General features: G+C 41.2%; 2 protein-coding genes across 5 annotated transcripts in view; one reads left to right on the plus strand and one right to left on the minus strand.

Moving 5' to 3' along the window:
• CC2D2B (coiled-coil and C2 domain containing 2B) overlaps positions 1-2479 on the minus strand; it is a 194415-nt gene extending 191936 nt beyond the window's left edge. Inside the window, exons 1-2 of one of the 2 annotated variants that reach the window (XM_075612732.1) lie at positions 2407-2479; positions 20-139 (exon numbers count right to left, since the gene is read on the minus strand). The gene's annotated coding sequence lies outside the window, so the exon portion shown is untranslated. Of the gene's footprint in view, positions 1-19; positions 147-2406 lie in introns of those variants that run through there. The other variant, XM_075612733.1, reaches the window with a different exon arrangement.
• LOC142502013 (uncharacterized) overlaps positions 1-22248 on the plus strand; it is a 51679-nt gene that overhangs the window by 14763 nt on the left and 14668 nt on the right. For 2 of the 3 annotated variants that reach the window (XM_075612756.1, XM_075612757.1), the window contains exon 2: positions 18100-18175. In XM_075612756.1, the coding sequence (XP_075468871.1) occupies positions 18100-18175 (76 nt within the window). Of the gene's footprint in view, positions 1-3888; positions 4300-18099; positions 18176-22248 lie in introns of those variants that run through there. The other variant, XM_075612758.1, reaches the window with a different exon arrangement.

Below are 22248 nucleotides of genomic sequence, written 5' to 3' on the forward strand. Positions count from 1 at the left end.
TTGTTCCCAAGATACTTACCATTTTAGTTGCCAATGTTTCGGCTTCAATTGCTGCCAAATCCCCTATGCCTTTATGAAGCTGCAACGGGATGACATTGCAGCTTTTTATTAGACACCTGCGGCCACCATCTTTGAAAATCTATGAAATAAACCAGCAAAAAAAATTGGTGAGTATCTCGGGAAGCGGGTTGTCCCGGAACTTTAAATGGGTGTGATTTCTGCTTTAAAGTATCAGTTAGGAAATAAATATATTTTCTACTCTTGTTTTTTATTTAAAATGTGTGTGTACAAATGAAACATATTTCTAGCGAATGTAGTTATCGTCACTGCAGTCATTTGTGTGTACACGCAGATGAGTTCTTAAGGAGCGAAGTTCAATAATAACCAAACCATTACATTTAATATTCAAGGACTCCATTTCCATAGGCTTAGTACCACAAGATTGATTAACGTAAAGCAGACGTGATGCCTATATTTAAAAAGGGGAATTACAGACCTGTATACCTATTATCAATAGTGGGGAAGCTACTTGAAGGTTTCATATGGGATAATATTCAGCAATACCTAATTGATAACAAAACTATTAATAGCATGGATTTACGAAGGCATTAGTTTCTTTGAGGAGGTAAGTATGAGTTTAGACCAGGGTAGTGCAGTTGATGTGGTCTACTTCAATTTAGTAAACTCGATACGGTTCCACACGAGGTTAGTGTACAAAGTAAAGGACATTGGACGCTGTAAAAATATTTCCACTTGGATTGAAAACTAGTTGAAGGCTAGACAGGTTGTCATAAATTGAACCTTTTGCGCTAAAGTTGGAAGTGGAGTACCTCAAAGATCAGTACTGGGATTCATGCTGTTTCACTTGTTTAATGACCTTTAGGTTGGTATAGAGCGCAAAGTCTCCATCTTTGCTGATGACTAAACTGTAATGTAGTAAAATCAGAGCCGGCTGTAATTTCTCTCTAGAAGGTCTTGGTTAGACTGGAAATTTGGGCAGGTAAATCGCACATGAGGTTTAATACAGATACATGTAAGGTTAGAAAACAAAAATAAACCGGCAATTTACAAATTAAATGGGGGGAAATTATGTGAAACCTTGATGGTGCAGGATTTAGGTGTGCTTGTGGACAGAAGGCTTAGCAATAGTGCTCAATTTCATGCAGTAGCTGCAAAGGCAAAGAAGATCTCGGCTTGCAATAAATGAGTGGCTGGAAGGGAAGAAGAGTAGTTATGTACTGAGTACCCAGAAATTACCCGGTACCCGGCTTACCCACTGCTTTTTCAGGTACCTGGAAAATACCCGGACCCGGCAGCAGGGGTCTGGGCCTGGAACCGGTGCCGGGTAATGTCAGAGTAACTGAAAATACCTCATCACTTACCTGCAGCCGGTGACGGAAGGTAAGACCGCAGCAACATCTGGGAGCAGCAGCAGAGGTCCTGGTGGCGGTGGCAGCAACAGAAGTCTGTGTTCAGCCGGCGGGAGCAGCAGGAATACAGCACACAACTGATGGGAGCCGGGAAAATGGACCAGAGCTATTGCGTTCCTATTGGACAGCCGGCTCCTCCCCAGCTGTCCAATTGGAACGCTCCTGCTCTGGTCACATGGTTTCCGGGCTCCCACTGGTATCAGCTGTGTGCTGCTTTCGCCGGCTGAACACGGGCTTCTGTTGCTGCCACCGCCATTAGGACCTCTGCTGCTGCTTCCAGACGTCGCCGCGGTCTTCCTCACCCTACATGTAAGTGCCCGGGTACCCGGCCTGGTAAAATGGTTCATTTTGGCCGGGTACTCGTTACTCGGTTTTCTGAAAATGTAGGACCCTGTACAACAGTTGGAGAGCCTAATTATACCTCTCTATAAAGCATTAGTAAGACCACACCTTGAAAATGAAGTCACGTTTGGCACCACTCCATAAAAGACATTATGGAACTTGAAAAAATGCAGTTAAAAGCAACCAGATTAATAAAGATAATGGGAAATCTGATTTATGAGGAAAGGCTAGCTAATTTAGATTTGTTTACATTATAAAAGAGGCATCTAAGAGGGGATATGAAAACTTTATACAAATAGTAATGTTATATACAAATAGATTCGAGGACAATAAAAGGAGCTTTCAAAATAATTATTCCTCCCAAGTACAGAACAAACACGGCCATCCCTTAAGGTTGAAGGAAAGGAGATTTTCTCAAGCAACAAAGGAAAGGGTTCTTTACAGTAAGGGCAGTAAAAATGTGGAATTCATTACCCATGGAAGATACAATAGATATCTTCAAAAAAAAGTTGGACATCTTTTTAGAAAGGAAAGGTATACAGGGATATACCAAATAAGCAAACATTGGAAGGATGGTGATCCAGGGAGTAATCTGATTTGTAATTTTGGAGTCCGTAAGGAATTACATTTTCACCTTTATGAGACCTCATTGGATAATGTTTCACTGGGGTTTTTTTTGTTTGCCATCCTCTGGATCAAAAGCCTGTAAATACAAATATAGGATAAGTAACTGTCGTCTAAATATAGCATACATTGAACTTAATAGATATGGTTTTTTTTCAACCTCTACTATGTAGGAATGGTGAAGGAGCATGTATGTGCACAACATATTTGTGCAGTGTCTCTTGGAGAGGGCAGAGCAGCAGCTTGGGTTGTTAATGAGATTGTGGCATTATTGACCGTGAGGGAGAGTTTGGGTGTAGGTGTGGAAGGGGAAAGGGTATTAGTTCTGTTTTGGACATCTTGCGCTTCAGATAACGGTGGGACATCCAGGAGGAGATTGTGGAGATACAGGTGGTGACACTGGAGGATAGGTAAATTTGAGTATCATTGGCATAGAGATGGTACTGAAAGCCAACATTTTGTATTTGTTAGAGAAGAGGTGTAGTGAGAATAGCAGAGGGCCAAGGATAGAGCTTTGTGGGACCCCCACAGGAAGAGGGAGTGAAGATGACACCACAGAAGGGAATCGAGGTGGAGACTCCAGGAGAAGGGAGTGATCAATCGTGTCGAAGGCAGCGGAGAGATCCAGGAGAATTAGTAATGTTATATCACAAAGATCTTCTAAAATGCTATTTGACCTCCCATTCCATTATTAGATTAAAATATATACAAGTTAAGATGAATGTACAAAGTTTCCTAACTAGCAGCATTTGATCTCTTCCAGAGATTAATTGCGGTCTGACTTTTGGACCACTGTTTGGGATTGGAGATAAGCAAATGTGTCGATTTGACGTATTCATTTGTTTTTGTTTTCTTCAAAGGGGGGGGAAAAAACTTTTCGGCATCACAATTCAGAGCGAAATTGTCAAAATATGGCAATTTCATTTCTGAATTTTATATTTTCACAAACATTTTTTGTATGAATTTTTCTGCAAAATGGAACATTGGCATGGAATATGCATTTCCTCTGAGTCACTGTATGGTTGTTAGTGCCAATTGCTAAAAGTTTGCAGAATTAATTGGTCAGATTTCTGATAGCCTGGCCATAGCACTATCCCAGTAACTACCGCTTGGGCACATCCCGTGGGCCCCAGCTCGGGGTAGGTCCCAAAGGGAGTTCGGACCCTCCCGCATCGTAAGCAGCGGTGGAGCAGCATCCCACGTGACAGCAGGGAGCTGTAAAAGGTTCAAACGAACCCAGATGCAGTTCAGGGGGAGAAAAGAGTTTGTGTGCTCTCTTGCAGCCGAATTGGTTCAGAGAAGTATAAGGCTTTGATTATACTAGGTCCAGCAGTGCCCAAGTGACGTCACTAGGGCGATACGCACGCCCCAAAACCTGCACTGCAGGCAGGAGGTGGGGCAGAGGCGTGAGCGGTTCATTGGCTGAACCGCTCGAGTGATGCGGTCGCTGCGCGCCAAAATCAAAACCTCCTTGGGAAAAAGCTTGCGCAGTTGCGCTGCAGCGCTCATGCCGTGTGCAAACTATGTGCAGCTGCATTGCAGTGCATTAATTTATTCCGCGCGTGACCCCGGTATGAGCACGGCCTAAGAGTGTGCAGCAGCTCTGGCTCCTTTCCTCCCCTGAACTGCATCCGGGTTCGTTTGAAACATTTCCGGGTCCCCGCGGTCACCTGGAATGCCGCTGCTTACATTTCGGAAGGGCGGGTCCACTTAATTGTGTGCGCGGGGAGCCTTACAGTGTACTTCTGCAACTGCACTATCCCTATGCATAATGATGTGATCTATCATTTTTATTTCAGAGTATTCTCAATGTTTAAAGCAGAACATTACAATGCATTCCATGGTTTGTCTCTTCCGTTGGATAGTCACAATTTAGAAAGTGTTGCCGGGTTTCCTGAATAGGGTAAACGACTTTTTTGGGAAAAATAACTTGAGACCTCCCAAAAACTGCATTTTCTATTTGGTAGTAAAGTACTGTACATAAGGTTTGTATTACATTCTGTGCGGGGATATAGGCTTTAAAAATGTACACGAAAATACAATGATGCCTGGTGCACTCCAAAATCAGAAAATGGCATATAAGGGCTAATATGGGGTACTGGCAGAGAGACTTGGATCCCAAACCTATCCAAAAAGATATAGAAAAGAGAGAAATCTGCAGCACTCACCACGGTGGTGTCAAGCTTGATAAAGGATAGATAGTGGTCCGACACGTTGCTCAAACTGCGGTGTCCGGTTACTTCACATGGGGTGAATAAATACATTTTTTTTGACATAATCTTGGTGAGTGCTGCAGATTTTTCTCTTTTCTTTAAAAAAAAAAATGTATGTGTATTTATACAGTATGTATGTGTAATTCAACTACTCCTTGCTCAAGGCCGTTGATGAATTCGCTACCAATGTTTGCAGTGGTATTTAGGCAATTGGTAATTGACATTCTTTCAAACCAAAAGCCTTGACCGTTACCCCGATAAGCGCTCCGGGATTCCTTTCTTCAGTAGTTAATTATTTAACCCAATTATGATATCACCTTTTTCTGTAACACCACTTCATTATCCGTAAATTAAATTATGGCTAAAGAGAATAACCTAAATTCATACATACCAGTTACCATTTGCACATCCCATCAGAATTCTAATTTCATACATAATGGCAAATTACCATTTTAGTACATTCAATAAATATCCACAATGATACATGATTTTATCATGAAAAAAAAAATCCATTAGGCTTTAGTTCAATACGTACAGCCTCACAATACTTCATTATACCCGACGCACAAGTAGAGGTTCCATCTTACCCAGCCAAAAAAAACATTGAAAAAAATAGCTTTCCACTTGCCTGTCCGTTTATTTGCCGCCATCCTTTCCGTCTGTCATAGGCCTCTTCCGGGACTCCTCCAAAATAATTCTGGTCTTGCAAGATAAACATGTTGACGTTCTTTTAGTCCTATCTTTTTGTAAGACGTAATGTAGACCATGCACCCTCCAGTTGTTTTTTTTTCTTCCCGAAACACGCCTCCATTCTACTTGGGACCCTTTTGGAGATGAAGCCTAAAGTGCTGGACAGATTACTCAGTCTAGGTGATGTCACTAATGTTTTGTAAAGCGACATCACTTTCTGCTGGTCAGACTTATTATTTGCCAAAGTTAAGCACTAAGGACTGTTTATGGAACTGCTACAATTACTAATGCATTTGTTTTATTAGAAATCAGAGCTGTTGGTAAATACAAAAGTTTGTTAATGCGGTTTGTTACAACACATTTTACTATTGTGCTCACTGATTGTCAAATCTTTAAATTGTTCTGTAATAAAGAAAATAATAATGTTGTGCATCTGTGGTTTACTTTAGATGTATGTTAAGCTAACCGTAGATGAGTACAGTATTTGTTTCCCACGTGCTCAGCTGAGGATGCATGCCTGGTTTCTTTTTACCTCTGAATATTCTAGGGCTTTTTCAGCTTTACTGACATTTGATGATTTTTTTAAAATATTTTTTTGGAGACTTCTATTTTGCCAAATAGTTTAGAGGAGCTGTCGCTTTCCCAAACCCAGTTACATGTGTAGAGGGTTATTATATGATCATAGGTGCCTTTTTTTATTTGTGCAATCACATTGTGCTGAGCAGGATCTGCTCACCTTTTCCACTAGGGCCACTACCAGCGTGGGAATTTGAGTAAATTGTCATGGGATGGGGGGAGGGGGAGGGTAGAAGGAAGAGGAGACACTAAGAAATGCAAACTAATGGCTGTAAAATCAGTGTTCCACATTTACTGTAACTGGGAGGCAGATCTTTTTTTAAATTTCTTTTTATTATAGCGCCTCTAATATGGCTCCTGTAATCTCACGCTGAGTGACTTTGTAGAACCACCCCTTTAAGGCCACACACCCAAATGCTTTATCACAGCTATGCTATGGGAGGAGGAAGTGGAGATACTGAAAATATTAGGCTAGCTAAATGTTGGTGATTGGTGAATTAAAAAAAAAATAAGTATACATACGTTTTAAAAAGAAATAGCTTTCATCTTTTAATGGTAAACCAGGGTCATTGGTGTTTGCCTAGTTTAATTTAGATATAAGATTGTTTAATAAGTCTAGAATCTACAGACATTTAGTTTTGTTTACAATAATTGTCATTCCTGGTGTCACACTTCTATAATGTTTAAGTGAAGAAATAAAACAACTAAGTCTACCCCCTACCCTTTGCTTTGCTTTTTGATCAGAAGGAAGTGGTCTCTTACCCTGGGAGATTGTGGAGGAAGATTATGTGCAAGTTTACAAAATAAATGGAAATCATTTGGCAACATTTCAGTTGTTCTTTCTCAAAGCCTTCCTTGATCCAGTAACATCTCGCCATAGGGAGTAACTAAAGGCAGTCAAACCAGTCTCAAGTTTTGTGTGTAAATATATATTTACATATAGCCAATAAAGAATCACTTGTGATCACATTCACATGTCTTAGACAGGTCTGCAACCCTGCCTTTCACCATTATCACCTAGCATACAGTGCTCCCACTGCAGCAAGGGATTCCGGGAATGCAAATGAGCACACAATGTGTCACCTTTTGCCTGGAATATCCATTCACATGGAGCCCATTTAAGCTGATGCATTGCCGTTCACAAAGCTTTTAAACACAGCAGGAGACTAGCAAAGCAAGTACAAACCACTCACAGACCTGTTTCAACCTTGATGGGTATATACAGACACCAAATGGTACAATAAATGTCTTGACTAGCTAAATGTTTTGGCTTCCCAATGGAGCTAGTAAAGACACATTTATTGTATGTTTTTGTGTGCCTGCCTTTATTTATTTTTAACCTTGCTATATAGTACAGTTTAGTATGACAGTAGCAGTCCTCCCTCTCTTCTTTTCTCTCCCCCCCCCCCCCCCCAATGTTTTGGATTGTTTTACTGTCTGCCCGGAGCCCTTTAATATAAATATATTACACCCATATATAAAGATGCCATATATAGTGATCTTTAGATATTAATACTTTAGTGTTTTTGAAAGGCATCAGGTACCCAGATTTACAGATTAAACATGTCACTGATCTAAATTAAGTTGGATGAACTGGGTTTTTAGCATCAGTAATTCTTTGTTCAATTATTGAACTGATGAAGCAACTCTACTTGAAACTTGTGGTGCAGTCACATTTGAAATTATAATAAACCCACCCAGTAATGTAACAGTCACTTTTTATTTTTTGAGGTTTCAAATTAAGGCCTAAATGTAAAGAAAAACTGCCACAACCAAAACATTGACGGAAGCCAACAACCAAGTCTTATCATTTATCCTACCTGTTGCAGAGCCCTATTGTTTACTTGCCTTTCTAATGCCTCTTTAAACTCCTTTTATGGTTTAATCCTCCCCAATCCCTGGAAGGAGCTTGGTCCATTGGTTCTTCCAGTGGACAAGTATTTCTTCAGGTTCCCCTGAGTCTACCACCCTCCAGCTAAGGGCTGGGACCAGCCGCGGGCGGCCGCATGAGCGTTCCCCACAAGCAGGGGAATCCTCCCGAGCCGGTCCCAGTCCCCCCTGGCTGCACAGCTTACTACACGCTGTGACACGTCAGCCGCCAGGGGATTCAAGAGAATTGTAATCCAAGGCGGCGATGCGTCACGTGGTGTGGCTGTGAGCCAATGAGGAGGGGAGGGTTCGGGGAGTGGGGGGAAAGCAGCGATTTTAAATAAACTGCAGCACCAAGGAAGTCCCCCCTGCTCCCTCCCTCAGACTCTCCTCTTGGGGGGGTGGGGTTCCCCTTCCGATTCCCCAGGGCTCCGATTCACCCCCCACCCACCCCCATGTGTATTTGTGAGTGTCTGTCTGTGTGCCTGTCTGTCTGTGTGCCTGAGTGGGTGTCTGTGTGTGAGGGGCTGAACGGCTGATGGGCGGTCCCGCACCCTCGTGTCATAGCCGCGCCCCCTCCCCACCTGTTTTGGCCACGCCCCCCCCCCCCCCCCGCTCGCAAAAATGGTCCCCATTCAATATGTGCATCAATACAATCTGCACACTGACAAGTGATTAGCTAAGCTGCAGATCGATCTGTTCTCCTGTAATAAATCGCTTGCTCGGGTCTATTTAATTCAGTTCTTGCACAGCATTTTGGGTGATGTAGTTCCTGGAATATGATTGACTGGGCAGTTACTAGATACAATTGGTGCACTGCTAGAGAGAGGGCGGGGCTCCAGAGCCTATCAGAAGGGGAAGGGTCTGTCACTTGTAATGTTTCTAATGTAGGAAGCATTTCCAATGTCTTAAACATTTTTTTAATATATTTTTTAAATGCTACAAGTATTTTCTCAGTACAGAATTATTAAATACAGATTTATTAAAAAAAAAAAAAAAAAACTGTAGGATATTACTTGAACTGCTGCTTTAATACCCACAATAAGTAGTCCCACGTAGTAACTAGCTTACTTAGAAAGACGCAGTCGCCATTAAACAAACAATTTTACTTTTTGTGTCTTGTGAAAATGCTGCTATGTTTATCTATTCGACTTTGATGGCTTTATAGTTACTACACAAACAATGGACAAAACAAAAGCAATGATGTACCTCTAGTTTTCGGGACCAGTCATCACCAACATTCTGTAGATGCAGATTGTAAACAATAACCAAAGTATTTACCATGGGAATGTTTAATTTTTCTTTTTTAAGGCGTCAATCAGCTACATTTAACTTTTAAACATGCCACTTCCTTGGTTCACCTTGAACTTCGAAAGCTATCGATTTGAAGTGATATATATCATATATAAGTCCATTAACTAAAAAAATGTTTCAGCAATTCAAAAAATGAGTGCTCATGGCTTCTATGGCCGTTTTTTAAGCAAAACTGGAAGGTTTATAATGTACATGTCAAATATTAAAATACATGTAAAGAAAAAGTATTTATTCCAAATAAAAAGTTAGGGAATATGTCCTAATTGAAGCATGTGATCAGGATGGGCAGAAAATTACATGTGGCTTGTAAAATAAATAAATAATAATAATATAATATTTTTGTAAGATTTGGTGTTCTGAGATCTGTCACAAACACACTTTACAGAATAAGGGCCTTTCAAGATATATAGATTATATACAGTGTGTATAGATATATATAATATCTTGAAAGTCCCTTATTCTGTAAAGTGTGATGGTGTCGGATCTCAGAACGCCAAATCTTACAAAAATAACTATGGTCATGTGATATCAGTCTTGGACGTACAAGAGATCATCACACACACTATTTGCTTAAAGTATTTTGCCTACATGTTACCTAACTGTGCCTACAGCAGTACATTTCCCAGGAAGCATACAAATAATTCTTGAAAACCTTGTGACGTCCAACATATAATTATTACATGTTTGTAGGGATGGACAAAAATGTAAAAATACTTAGGAGCCAGCCAGAATCTTTAGGAGCCATTGTTTTTTTAAGTGGTGGTGGCGGCGGTAGCATTCACGCTAACTTCCCTCCCTGCCACACTGCATTGAGAGCAGGGTGGGGCAGAGTCCTGGAGCGCTCGGACTCCCTCTCGGGCGCCTCTGCTACCCGCTCTCCGCTCCCACCCCCTTCTCGCATGACACAAAGCAGTCTGAAGCGGTGACGAACCTGTCAGTCACCACAAGTACTGTCACAGCGTGACTCCAAAGCAGCATCGGGCTTGAAAGCATGCTGGGGAGCGCTGTTGTCGGTCGCGATGGTGACTGACAGGTCGATCAGCGCTGCGTACAGCACAGGCGCCAGGAGTTACAGTTTAGGTGCCCAGGAGTTTTGTGTGTGTGTATATGTATATGTATATGTAGACATGTAGTATATGTATATGTATATGTAGACATGCAAATGAACATACAGTAATATTTACAGTTGCTTTATGCTTTACTGTGGAGGGTTTTTGTCACTTTTTTTACCCACCATAACTTTAATGACAGTGGTGATTACCTAGTCTAGTCTCAAACCTGCTCTAGCCATTAAGACCAGCCTCACACTGATGATACCCATCAAGGTTGAAACATGTATGTGAGTGGGTCTAATGGCTTTGCATCTCATCCCAGCCTCTGTCTAAAAGCTGTGTTTAAAACGGCATGCATTGGCTTGAGGATTGGCTTGTGTAACACGAGCTTGAGACAAAAGGTGGCACTGAGTGCTCATTTGCATGTCATTTCCCAAAATCCCTTGCTGCAGTGGAAGCGCTGTATGCTGGGTGACCATGGGGAAAGACAGGGTTGCAGACCTGTCTAAGACATGCAAATGAACATACAGTAATATTTACAGTTGCTATATATATATATATATATATATATATATATTATATATATATTTTTTAATGCACCATTAACATGGAATGCAACTTTTTTGAATAAGTCATGGGAGAGCTCATTGAACGGTATGGTCTGCTCTTTATAACGTTACCTGATGTAAGGATTGACTTATACAATTGTTTAATAAATATGTTCAAGATATTAAAAATATTCATTTTTCACATTACACATTTCTAAACTAATTCACTTCCACAGAAAATCATAAAACAACTTTACCCTCGAAGTCTAAAACCTCACAGTGTGTCTGCTTTGCAACCATTACCAGCTTCACAATTCAGAATCTGTGACCAAGCTCACAAATTCTGAGTTTAAATGGATGTAGCAGCTGTCTTTGAGTGGGGCCGCTGATTCTGTATTTTCTTCGTCTCAGGCTAAGTCCCCGCTAGCGCTGATCGAGCGCTCAGCTGGCCTTCAATGCATCCCCCCCGCCCCCCCCCCATGCGTGCTTGCTTAATTGGAGTACACCCGGCGCTTATGCTTGGAGCGCTCTCCATGCCAGCAGGGACTTAGCCTTATAGTTAAAGTAGTTTAATACAACTGGCAAGTCTCTATGGAATCTTCATAATAAAGTGGCTAGGAAGAGAAAAGTGGCACCCAGTGGGTGCTCATTTGCATTTCACTACCCAGGATCCTTGTCTGCAGGTTAACCACTGTGTGACATGGAGTGAAGAAAGCTGTTTTGGAGGACATCCAACACAATCCTTGTCTTTCTATCTTTAGTATGAAGGATCAATGCATTTGGAGACTTATAATAAAATACATATGCATACTTAGTAGGACAACTCTATTTCTATGGCTAACCATAAGTTTTAGATGGATATACCAAGACTGAGCGTCTGCCATTTGCAACATGCAGTAATTTGATTAGCTGGGTATCGTTTTCGGCCATAAAATGGACTCAAATCTATCCCTGAGTTTTTTTGTTTTTTTTAATGCTGAAATATAAATTACTGAGGTTTATTTATTCAAAGACTAATATTGACCAGGCCTCTCTTCCCCCCCCCCCCTTTTTTTATTTTCTTAACCACGTTATTAAAATGTTGCTATTGCTCTGTAACAAACATTGCTTGTTTTCTTTGTACCTTAATCAGTTTTAATAGAATATTCTAAAACCGCAGTCCTTTTTGGTGTGTTTTTTTTTACATTTCTTGCAAAGTCATCTACCTCCCAATTTCTAATACACTTATATCCAATAGTTACTAATTTATTTATAACAACATTTATATAGCGCCCTTATCCAGGTACATTAGTTGGTAAAATAAAGGTGTGATAACGTATAGATTAGATCAGGGATGCGCCCCCCTGCCTGCTCGCGCTCCCTCCCCCTGCCCCCTTACCTTTTCTCTGGCATCGGCGACATTCCAACGTCATGTGACATTGCGTTGCCATTTGACTCGGCGTCGTCACGGCGATTCCAGAAGCTGCCGGAGAGAAGGTAAAACATGTAGAGGTCTCGCGCGCTCACCTGGCATTTTATTTAAATGTAGTGAGGAAGAGCGCTTGGCCTCAAGCGCTGCGCCGCCCCCAGAAAATGTTGCACCCCCCAGTTTGCGCACCCCTGGATTAGACTATAGCGTGATTGTTAAAATGTCATTGTGGTGGGTGGGAGGTACACTAAGAATTAGAGTTTGCTTGGATGGTGGGCAAGGCCGATTTGTCCTCTAAAGGGCAGTAAGATATTTGATCACAATAATAAATGTAATGGCCATATATCGTAAGTAACGTGAGCAGGGGGTGGTGAACAGCAATACTCATTATCCATATACTGTATATCAGTATCACTATACAACAGAAATACTCATTATCCATATAAAGTATATCAGTATCACTATACAACAGTAATACTCATTATCCATATACAGTTTATCAGTATCACTATACAACAGCAATACTCATTATCCATATACAGTATATCAGTATCACTATACAACAGCAATACTCATTATCCATATACAGTATATCAGTATCACTATACAACAGCAATACTCATTATCCATATACAGTATATCAGTATCACTATACAACAGCAATACTCATTATCCATATACAGTATATCAGTATCACTATACAACAGCAATACTCATTATCCATGTACAGTATATCAGTACTATACAACAGCAATACTCATTATCCATATACAGTATATCAGTATCACTATACAACAGCAATACTCATTATCCATATACAGTATATCAGAATCACTATACAACAGCAATACTCATTATCCATATACAGTATATCAGTATCACCATACAACAGCCATACTCATTATCCATATACAGTATATCAGTACTATACAACAGCAATACTCATTATCCATGTACAGTATATCAGTATCAATATACAACAGCAATACTCATTGTCCATATACTGTATATCAGTATCAATATACAACAGCAATACTCATTATCCATATACAGTATATCAGAATCACTATACAACAGCAATACTCATCCATATACAGTATATCAGTATCACTATACAACAGCAATACTCATTATCCATGTACAGTATATCAGTATCACTATACAACAGCAATACTCATTATCCATATACAGTATATCAGTATCACTATACAACAGCAATACTCATTATCCATATACAGTATATCAGTATCACTATACAACAGCAATACTCATTATCCATATACAGTATATCAGTATCACTATACAACAGCAATACTCATTATCCATATACAGTATATCAGTACTATACAACAGCAATACTCATTATCCATATACAGTATATCAGTATCACTATACAACAGCAATACTCATTATCCATATACAGTACATCAGTACTATACAACAGCAATACTCATTATCCATATACAGTATATCAGTATCACTATACAACAGCAATACTCATAATCCATATACAGTATATCAGTATCACTATACAACAGCAATACTCATTATCCATGTACAGTATATCAGTATCACTATACAACAGCAATACTCATTATCCATATGCAGTATATCAGTATCACTATACAACAGCAATACTCATTATCCATGTACAGTATATCAGTATCACTATACAACAGCAAACTGAAAAAGAAAAGTGTAATCGGGCGCTCCCAATCATAGTGCAACGTGTCTTTATACACAGACAGTGTAAATAAAGGGGTGAACTGAAAGTGAACAAGTGTTATCACGTGAAAATACATATAAAACCAAATCTACACCAACAATAGTGCAAGTGATCATGTGCTAAACAATGTAAAGCAGCTCAAGATAAACCCTCTGCAGACCGTTCCAGTGTCTGTAAGAATCTTGTCTTCCAGGTGAAGGGAGCGCACCCCGGATCAGATTATAGTGTAATTGTTAAAATGACATTGTGGTGGGTGTGGTGGGTGGGAGTTGGGTACACTAAGAGTTTGCTTGGATGGTGGGCAAGGCCGATGTCCTCTAAAGGGCAGTAAGATATTTGATTGCAAAAATAAATCGTAAGTAACGTGAGCGGGTGGTGGTGAACAGCAATACTCATTATCAGTATCCAGTATATCAGTATCACTATACAACAGCAATACTCATTATCAGTATCCAGTATATCAGTATCACTATACAACAGCAACACGACTTCTCTTCACTCATACAAACTTTGTCCTCCAACCCTCAATGCCTATTTGCCAACTTTAACTCCCTTCTCTGCACAACTACACCGACACCCCCCAACACCCTCACGGCCCGAGACCTTGCCATGTACTTCACAGACAAGATTAAGTCTATAATACATGACCATCTGTTCATATAAAGCTCCACATGCAACACCTATCTCCTCTCGCACTCGTTTCCATGCTCCTCTCATCATCTCGCCGTACATCCTGCCCCCTTGATCCTATTCCCTCATATTTCCTCTGCATCCTCTCTGGCACACTAAGCCCCACAATAACATCTTTTTAACCTTGCCTCTGGCACTCCCATCTTCATCTAAGGGTAATTTTTCCACCCCTTTTCCTAAATATTCTCCACTTCATTAGCCTTCCTAACGCAGCCTTCTCCTGGCTCATGTCCTATCTATCCAACTGATCTTTCAGTTTTTAATTCTCTGGTGTCTTCTCTTCAGTACCTTTTTCTGTTGGGGTCCCACAAGGCTCTGTCCTTGGCCCTATGCTCTTCTCTCTTGATGGTCTACTATAATCTTATGGCTTTTAGTATCATTTTTATGCTCATGACACCCAAATCTATCTCTGCTTACCTGACCTCTTCCCCTCCTGTCCTGTGTCTCCAACTGTCTCTCTGCAATCTCCTCCTAGATGTCTCATCGCTACCAGAAGCTAAACATGTCCATACAGAATTAATATTCTATCCCCTTTCCACTGCTACACCAACACTCCCTCACTCTCAATAACACCACAATCTCCTCAACACCTCAAACCCCCTCTCTATGGGTCATCTTGGACTGTTCTCTCCTTCATTCCTCACCTTCAGTCCCTCACAAAGTCCTGCAGTCTCCACCTACGAAATATCGCCAATATACACCCTTTTCCTCTCATGATGTCCCTTTATTACTGCAACCTTCTCTTAGGCTAAGGCCCCGCTGCACGCGCTGGCGCACCCGCACTGCTTCCAGGCGGCGTGTGCACGGCACTTCACCACGATCTGCGGTCTGAAGGGAGCTGTTTTAAGGGGGCGTGGCCAAACAGGTTGGGTGGGCGGGGTCCATGACGGGGGGCGTGGCCATAGCTTTCAGTGAGCTGAGACCTAGAAATACTTAAACACAGCTCCCATAGCTGCACAGTAAGATACAGCAGAGCTCAATCTATATCAGTGATTCCTAAAAGGCATCTCCAAGGGGGTCGCTTTTGAGCCCATGTGGTGACTGCACACCGTGTGTGTGCAGCATTGAGGAAGGATCCACGCCCCTGCCGGCGATCTCCATCCTCATTGGCTTCCTGCCACACCACGTGATGCGTCGCCGCTCGGGATCACAGTCCTATTGTAGCCCCTGGTGGCTAACGCATCACAGTGTAGAGAGCCGGGAGTGAGGAGGGACTGGGGCCAACTAGGGAGGAAGTAAGGAGCTGGTGAGTGACGCGCACGTTTTTGCGCGTGCTGCCGGATGCAACGGGACCCAAGCCTGAGTTGGCATTCCCATTATCTGCCTCTCAACCAATCCATCCAAAATGCTGCTGCTAGATTCATCTACCTCACTCACCGCTTCACTTCTACTACTCCACTACAAATATGCCTACACTGGCTTCCTATAGCCTCTAGAAATAATCACAAAGGTCTCAACGACACTGCCACTCCCCCCTCCCCCCTCCCTTACATCTCAGCCCTCATTGACAAATACAGTTAAGTCCTGAAATAATTGGACACTGACACAATTTTCATAATTTTGGCTCTGTACGCCACCACAATGGATTTGTAATAAAGCAACCGAGACGCAATAGAAGTGCACACTTTAATTGAAGGGGTTGAAAAAAATATTGTATGAAACGTTTAGGAATTGCAACCATTTTCATACACAGTCCCCTTATTTCAGGGGCTCAAATGTAATTGGACAATAACACAATCATAAATAAAATGTTCATATTTAATACTTTGTCCAGAATCCTTTGCAGGCAATGACTGCTTGAAGTCTGGAATGCATGGACATCACCAAACGCTGGGTTTCCTCCTTTGTAATGCTTTGCAAGGCCTTTACTGCAGCTGTCTTCAGTTGTTGTTTGTTCGTGGGTCTTTCTGCCTTAAGTTTTGTCTTCAGCAAGTGAAATGCATGCTCGATCAGGTTGAGATCAGGTGATTGACTCGGCCATTGCAGAATATTCCACTTCTTTGCCTTTAAAAACTCCTGGGTTGCTTTTGCAGTATGTTTTGGGTCATTGTCCATCTGTACAGTGAAGCGCCGTCCAATCAACTTCGCTGAATTTGGCTGAATCTGAGCAGACAATATATCCCTATACACTTCAGAATTCATCTGGCTGCTTCTGTCTTCTGTCACATCATCAGTAAACACTAGTGACCCAGTGCCATTGTAAGCCATGCATGCCCATGCCATCACACTGCCTCCACAGTGTTTTACAAATGATGTGGTATGTTTCGGATCATGAGCCGTTCCAAGCCTTCTCCATACTTTTTTCTTCCCATCATTCTAGTACAGGTTGATCTTAGTTTCATCTGTCCAAAGAATGCTGTTCCAGAAGTGGGCTGGCTTTTTTAGATATTGTTTGGCAAAGTCTAATCTGGCCTTTCAATTCTTGAGGCTTATGAATGGTTTGCACCTTGTGGTGAACCCTCTGTATTTACTCTCATGAAGTCTTCTCTTTATGGTAGACTTGAATAATGATATGCCTACCTCCTGTAGAGTGTTCTTCACTTGGCTGGATGTTGTGAAGGTGTTTTTCTTTACCATGGAAAGGATCCTACGATCATCCACCACTGTTGTCTTCCGTGGACGTCCAGGCCTTTTGTGTTGCAGAGCTCACCAGTGCGTTCTTTTTTTCTCAGGATGTACCAAACTGTTGTTTTGGCCACTCCTAATGTTCCTGCTATCTCTCTGATGGATTTTACTTTTGGCCCCTTGAAAAAGTGGGGGCTACATATTAAAGAGCTGTAATTCCTAAAGCCTTCCTCCAATTTGGATGTGAATACCCTCAAATTAAAGCTGATATACTGCACTTTAAGCCCATATGCATTATTTAACTGTAATTTGAAGTTATTTTGGTACATAGCCGAAATAACAAAACTTGTATCAGTGTCCAATTATTTCCGAACCTAACTGTATATACCTATAGGGCCCTTACATTCTGCCCATTCTGCCACATCCACCTTCCACCTTATTACCTCCACTCTCTCCCGCCTGCAAGACTTCTCCCGTGCTTCCCCCTCTCTCTGGAATTCCCTACCACGTACAATCAGACTCTCCCCCAGCTTTCAGGTGTTTAAAAACTCACCTTTTCAAGGAAGCCTACTCACCATACCTCTAACATCCAACTCCCCTCCCCACCCAACCCCATTGGAACCAGCTGTGTGGCTGGTCTAATCTCCACCCTATGGAACCCCACCCCTCCCAAAAAAACCTTAGTGGCTTCAGCTGTCAGACTGGGCCACATTGTAACCTGAGCTCTACCTCATCCTACAATAAACAGCCAGCATACCTTCTTGTTTTGACATTGTTCCTCATTCCCTCTAGATACTAAGCTGTCACACGCAGGGCCCTCATTACCTGTTTGTATCTGTGTGTGCATGCTTGTCCTCACCTGTATGTAACTGTTTGTTTTTATAATATGCATAACTCTGTACCCCATTGTACCGTGCTGTGGGATTTGTTGGCGTTCCACAAATAAACGATAATAATCATGGAAAATAACCTTAGTATTGTCCACAATGTTATTCCATTCATATGAAATACAAATTTAAAAAAATCTTTTGTTTTTCCTTTTCCTACAACAGATGGAGGACTCTGCAGTCAGTTGGAAAGCGGATGGCAGGATGTCGATTTATTGCTTTTAAAGTGCCTTTAAAAGGGGTATGTGTACAGCGAAACGAAAGTTTCATTTCAACTAGATTCATTAGGGTGGCGTATCAACATTTCCCTGGTACAGACCAGTGCAGAAAAGGTTTACCTTATACCACGTCTACTTCTATATATTACAGACCAGTGCTGAAAAGGTTTACCTTATACCACGTCTACGTCTATATATTACAGACCAGTGCAGAAAAGGTTTACCTTATACCACGTCTACTTCTATATATTACAGACCAGTGCAGAAAAGGTTTACCTTATACCATGTATATTTCTATATATTACAGACCAGTGCAGAAAAGGTTTACCTTACACCACGTCTACTTCTATATATTACAGACCAGTGCAGAAAAGGTTTACCTTATACCACGTATATTTCTATATATTACAGACCAATGCAGAAAAGGTTTACCTTATACCACGTCTACTTCTATATATTACAGACCAGTGCAGAAAAGGTTTACCTTATACCACGTCTACGTCTATATATTATTTCATGTATTGGAGTACATCGGGTGCATAAGGAAACAATGACAATTTATTTACAAAAAGGTTGATAGATACAACCCAACAGAACCCTAATTGCATTGATTTTACAATTTCATCAACACAGAATATTTGGGTATTCATATGTATTATCTAACACTTGAGTCTCATCCACAAATTTCTAGTATGGTCATGTATTTAATCTGGTATACAGTAGAGTCCTAAACTCATTGGAGAAGGAGCGGCTCAGTGAGTAAAGACACTGACTGGCACTGAGAGGGGAGCAATGGTTCAATTCCTGGTGTCGGCTGGTATATTCCTACATTGTGGGTCTCCTACTAGATATTCCTACATTGTGGGTCTCCTACTAGATATTCCTACATTGTGGGTCTCCTACTAGATATTCCGACATTGTGGGTCTCCTACTAGATATTCCTACATTGTGGGTCTCCTACTAGATATTCCGACATTGTGGGTCTCCTACTAGATATTCCGACATTGTGGGTCTCCTACTAGATATTCTAAAGATATGGATACATACTCATTACAACATATCTGAATTATCAGCTATACAAGATGCGTGTGAATGGACATGCATATCTATATATGCACACGATAACACAAAAGTGCATTCATTCCTGGTTCTGCAATCTAACATTATCCCATTGAAGATCATTATTCCCATTATTTAGTCCTTTGTGTAACGTTTACATATGTTCACCATATTAACAAAGGGGCTATCCAATATTAGGCATTACCCATTATGATCATTAACACTGAAAGAAATAGTTATATGCCATTTAGAATGTTGCTTTTTAACCATTGATAGGAATATAGCAGTCCTGACTGTCTCCATATGGATATATTTGAGCCTTATGTATAGGTATACAAATGAAGATTGCAATTCCCAATAGGCTTTTATTTGTATGTTGATCATGATGGGATCTGTGATTGAATAGTAATACTTTGCATGGTGAAACGTTACTTTAGTTTGTTCTATATAGAACAGTGGTTATCAACTTCTGAAACAATAATCAATTATATTAATAACCAAAACCGGTTAACCCCTATGCTAGATTGTAGGCATTAGGATGTAAGTAAGGGGGGGGGATACTTCACTTCCGCAATCACCATTCAGGTGAAAAGTCTGCTTACAGTCGCGGTTTGATCTCCTGATGATTGGCCTTTGAGTTCAGACACACCCCCCTATTTAGGTCCTATTTAGGTATATAAGGTTAGTGTGATGGAGTGTGGATTACGCCTCCTACCTTGAAAAAGCGTTGCTCTCAACGCGAAACGTACGCCGGTTTTATGACTGGTGACGCCGGTGGAGGGAGCGACGGATCGGTGAGCTGAGCACAGACAGCTCAGATTGTATGGCGATATTCATTACATTTACTACATACAATATCTTATGGTTCATTACGCTTGTAGTACTCATACTACGGAGTATTTGTGATCACTATGGATGATTTGCTGTGTAGCACTAGGACTGTGACTGTATGCTGATATGTATATATGGTGAAGATCCTTTACATGCTATCTACCTAAGCAGTTCTTATTATTGTGGATACAATTGTATCTCTGGGAACAAGTAACTTTTAAGGAACCAACATTTGTAACTGTTGCATCAACTAAAATAGCGACAATACTACCATCTGTAACTGCATTTATTAAAATAGCAACAGTTCTTGGGATTAATCAAGATTAAACACGAAGAGTCATTTTCAACTGTTAATGTTGCCTTTACACACCAAAGCAACATAAGTTGCAATTACGCCTTGTTCATGTGCACTGCTGGCCAATTTGGTTCTGTGCTGAGTATTCATATATCTCTTAAACCTGATCTGTCCTTGTGGTTAGCATTACTCTCCACTTTGACAGAAATATCTACCTCGCCTGACCTATCTTTTAAGCCCAGTTAGGGTACGTTCAGATAGATTTAAGTCTGTGTGAAGATACACTACCGTTTCAATCTGAGCGACCTCCCCAAATGTTTAATATTCTATTTTATTGTATATCACATACCTTATTGTATATTAGTTTGCCATAATAAAATGCTTTTTTTCTAAATGTTCACACTACATTGTGAGTGGCCAAACAGGGACATTAGTGCCCACGGATTAATTTTTCCCGTCCCAATAACTGTTCATAGCGAGCGCAATTGGGTTTCTTTTCGGTTGTATCTATCAACCTTTTTGTAAATACTTGATACCTCAATCCAATATTTTTTAATGCAAGACCAAAATGTAGAACTTAAGGGTTACATCTGCAAAGTCAGTACAGGTAGTCCTCGTTATCCAACGTTTCACTTTACAACGAATGGCATATCCAACGCTTTACAATGCCACCCTACGGGCCGTTTTTCGACGCCTGAATGCGTTATCCAACGCTCACCGCCACTGATTAACATGGGACTCACTTTACAGCGGTTTCACTATCCAACGCTACTCCCAGAACGGGTTCCGTTGGATAACCGAGGACTGCCTGTATGTATATTTTTATAGCACCAAGTAGGTACGCAGTGCTAACAGCCTAGCCAGCAAGCAGAGGTTAATTCGGAAGCTTTGAGATATTCTTGTATAGCATATTGCAGGGGTGCACAAACTTATTTTCATGCGCCCCCCCTTTCTCCTCTCCCCTCTGGCTCGCTCATGAACTGGGCATCCCCTCTTATACTAGGAACCCCTGTACCGTTCTGAGGTTACCTTTCTGGTCTGTGCTGAAGCAGATTCTTACGAAATCCAGGGGGAGCATAGGGGAGAGAAGAAAACAGCGACACAGAAAGTATAAGTGCAGACGTAGTAGCAAAGTGGAAATGTAGAAGTTGTATTCGTGGCTCTATGCCCAGCCTACTCACAGGAAAGAAGTTATCACAAGGCGTTGAGGGATAAAATCCCACGAATAAATGAGAAGTGCGTCTCCTCCAATATCACAGCAATAGAAGTATACTCCAACCGAAAAAAAGATAAAAAGGACTACATAGCTCAGATCAATTATATTAAAGGAATTCTTTATAATAAAATATAGAAAACGCACTTACAATAGTGCCAATAAAAACAGGCATGTATCACTTAACACGTGCACCAAATTACAGATCGCCGAGTCTCTCACCGCCTCCTACAATGTATGGGGTCACCAACATCAGCTGTAGGGGATCCCCCGTCTCCCGTGCTAAGTGCCGGTGTCTTTAATCACTGTCACGTACTCACTATAGTTATCACTGTCACGTACTCACTATAGTTGATCACTGTCATGTACTGTGCTGAAGCAGGACATCCTGATGGTGAGCCGTAAGAACGTTTTCAGGGTAGGATTTTGACCGGAGCATTTGTGCTTCAATGTATCCGAGAATCTGACCTGATTACCGGGTACATTTTTGGGGTCTCCAGTAACTTTGGAACTCCGCTACATAGACACAATCTGAAAGAAGTTTCTCCAGAAAACCCCCCCTGAAACTCATAGCCCAGCAATCTCCGCTCGCTAGCTCTCCTGGAAAGGTAAAAGCACCAACATTCTTTATTGTCGCACATTTCACATATTTTGCATAGTGGTGCATGTACAACAGTCAGGTCCAAGAGCTAGCACTC

This window comes from Ascaphus truei, chromosome 8 (genome assembly GCF_040206685.1).
Source record: "Ascaphus truei isolate aAscTru1 chromosome 8, aAscTru1.hap1, whole genome shotgun sequence".
Taxonomy (NCBI): domain Eukaryota; kingdom Metazoa; phylum Chordata; class Amphibia; order Anura; family Ascaphidae; genus Ascaphus; species Ascaphus truei.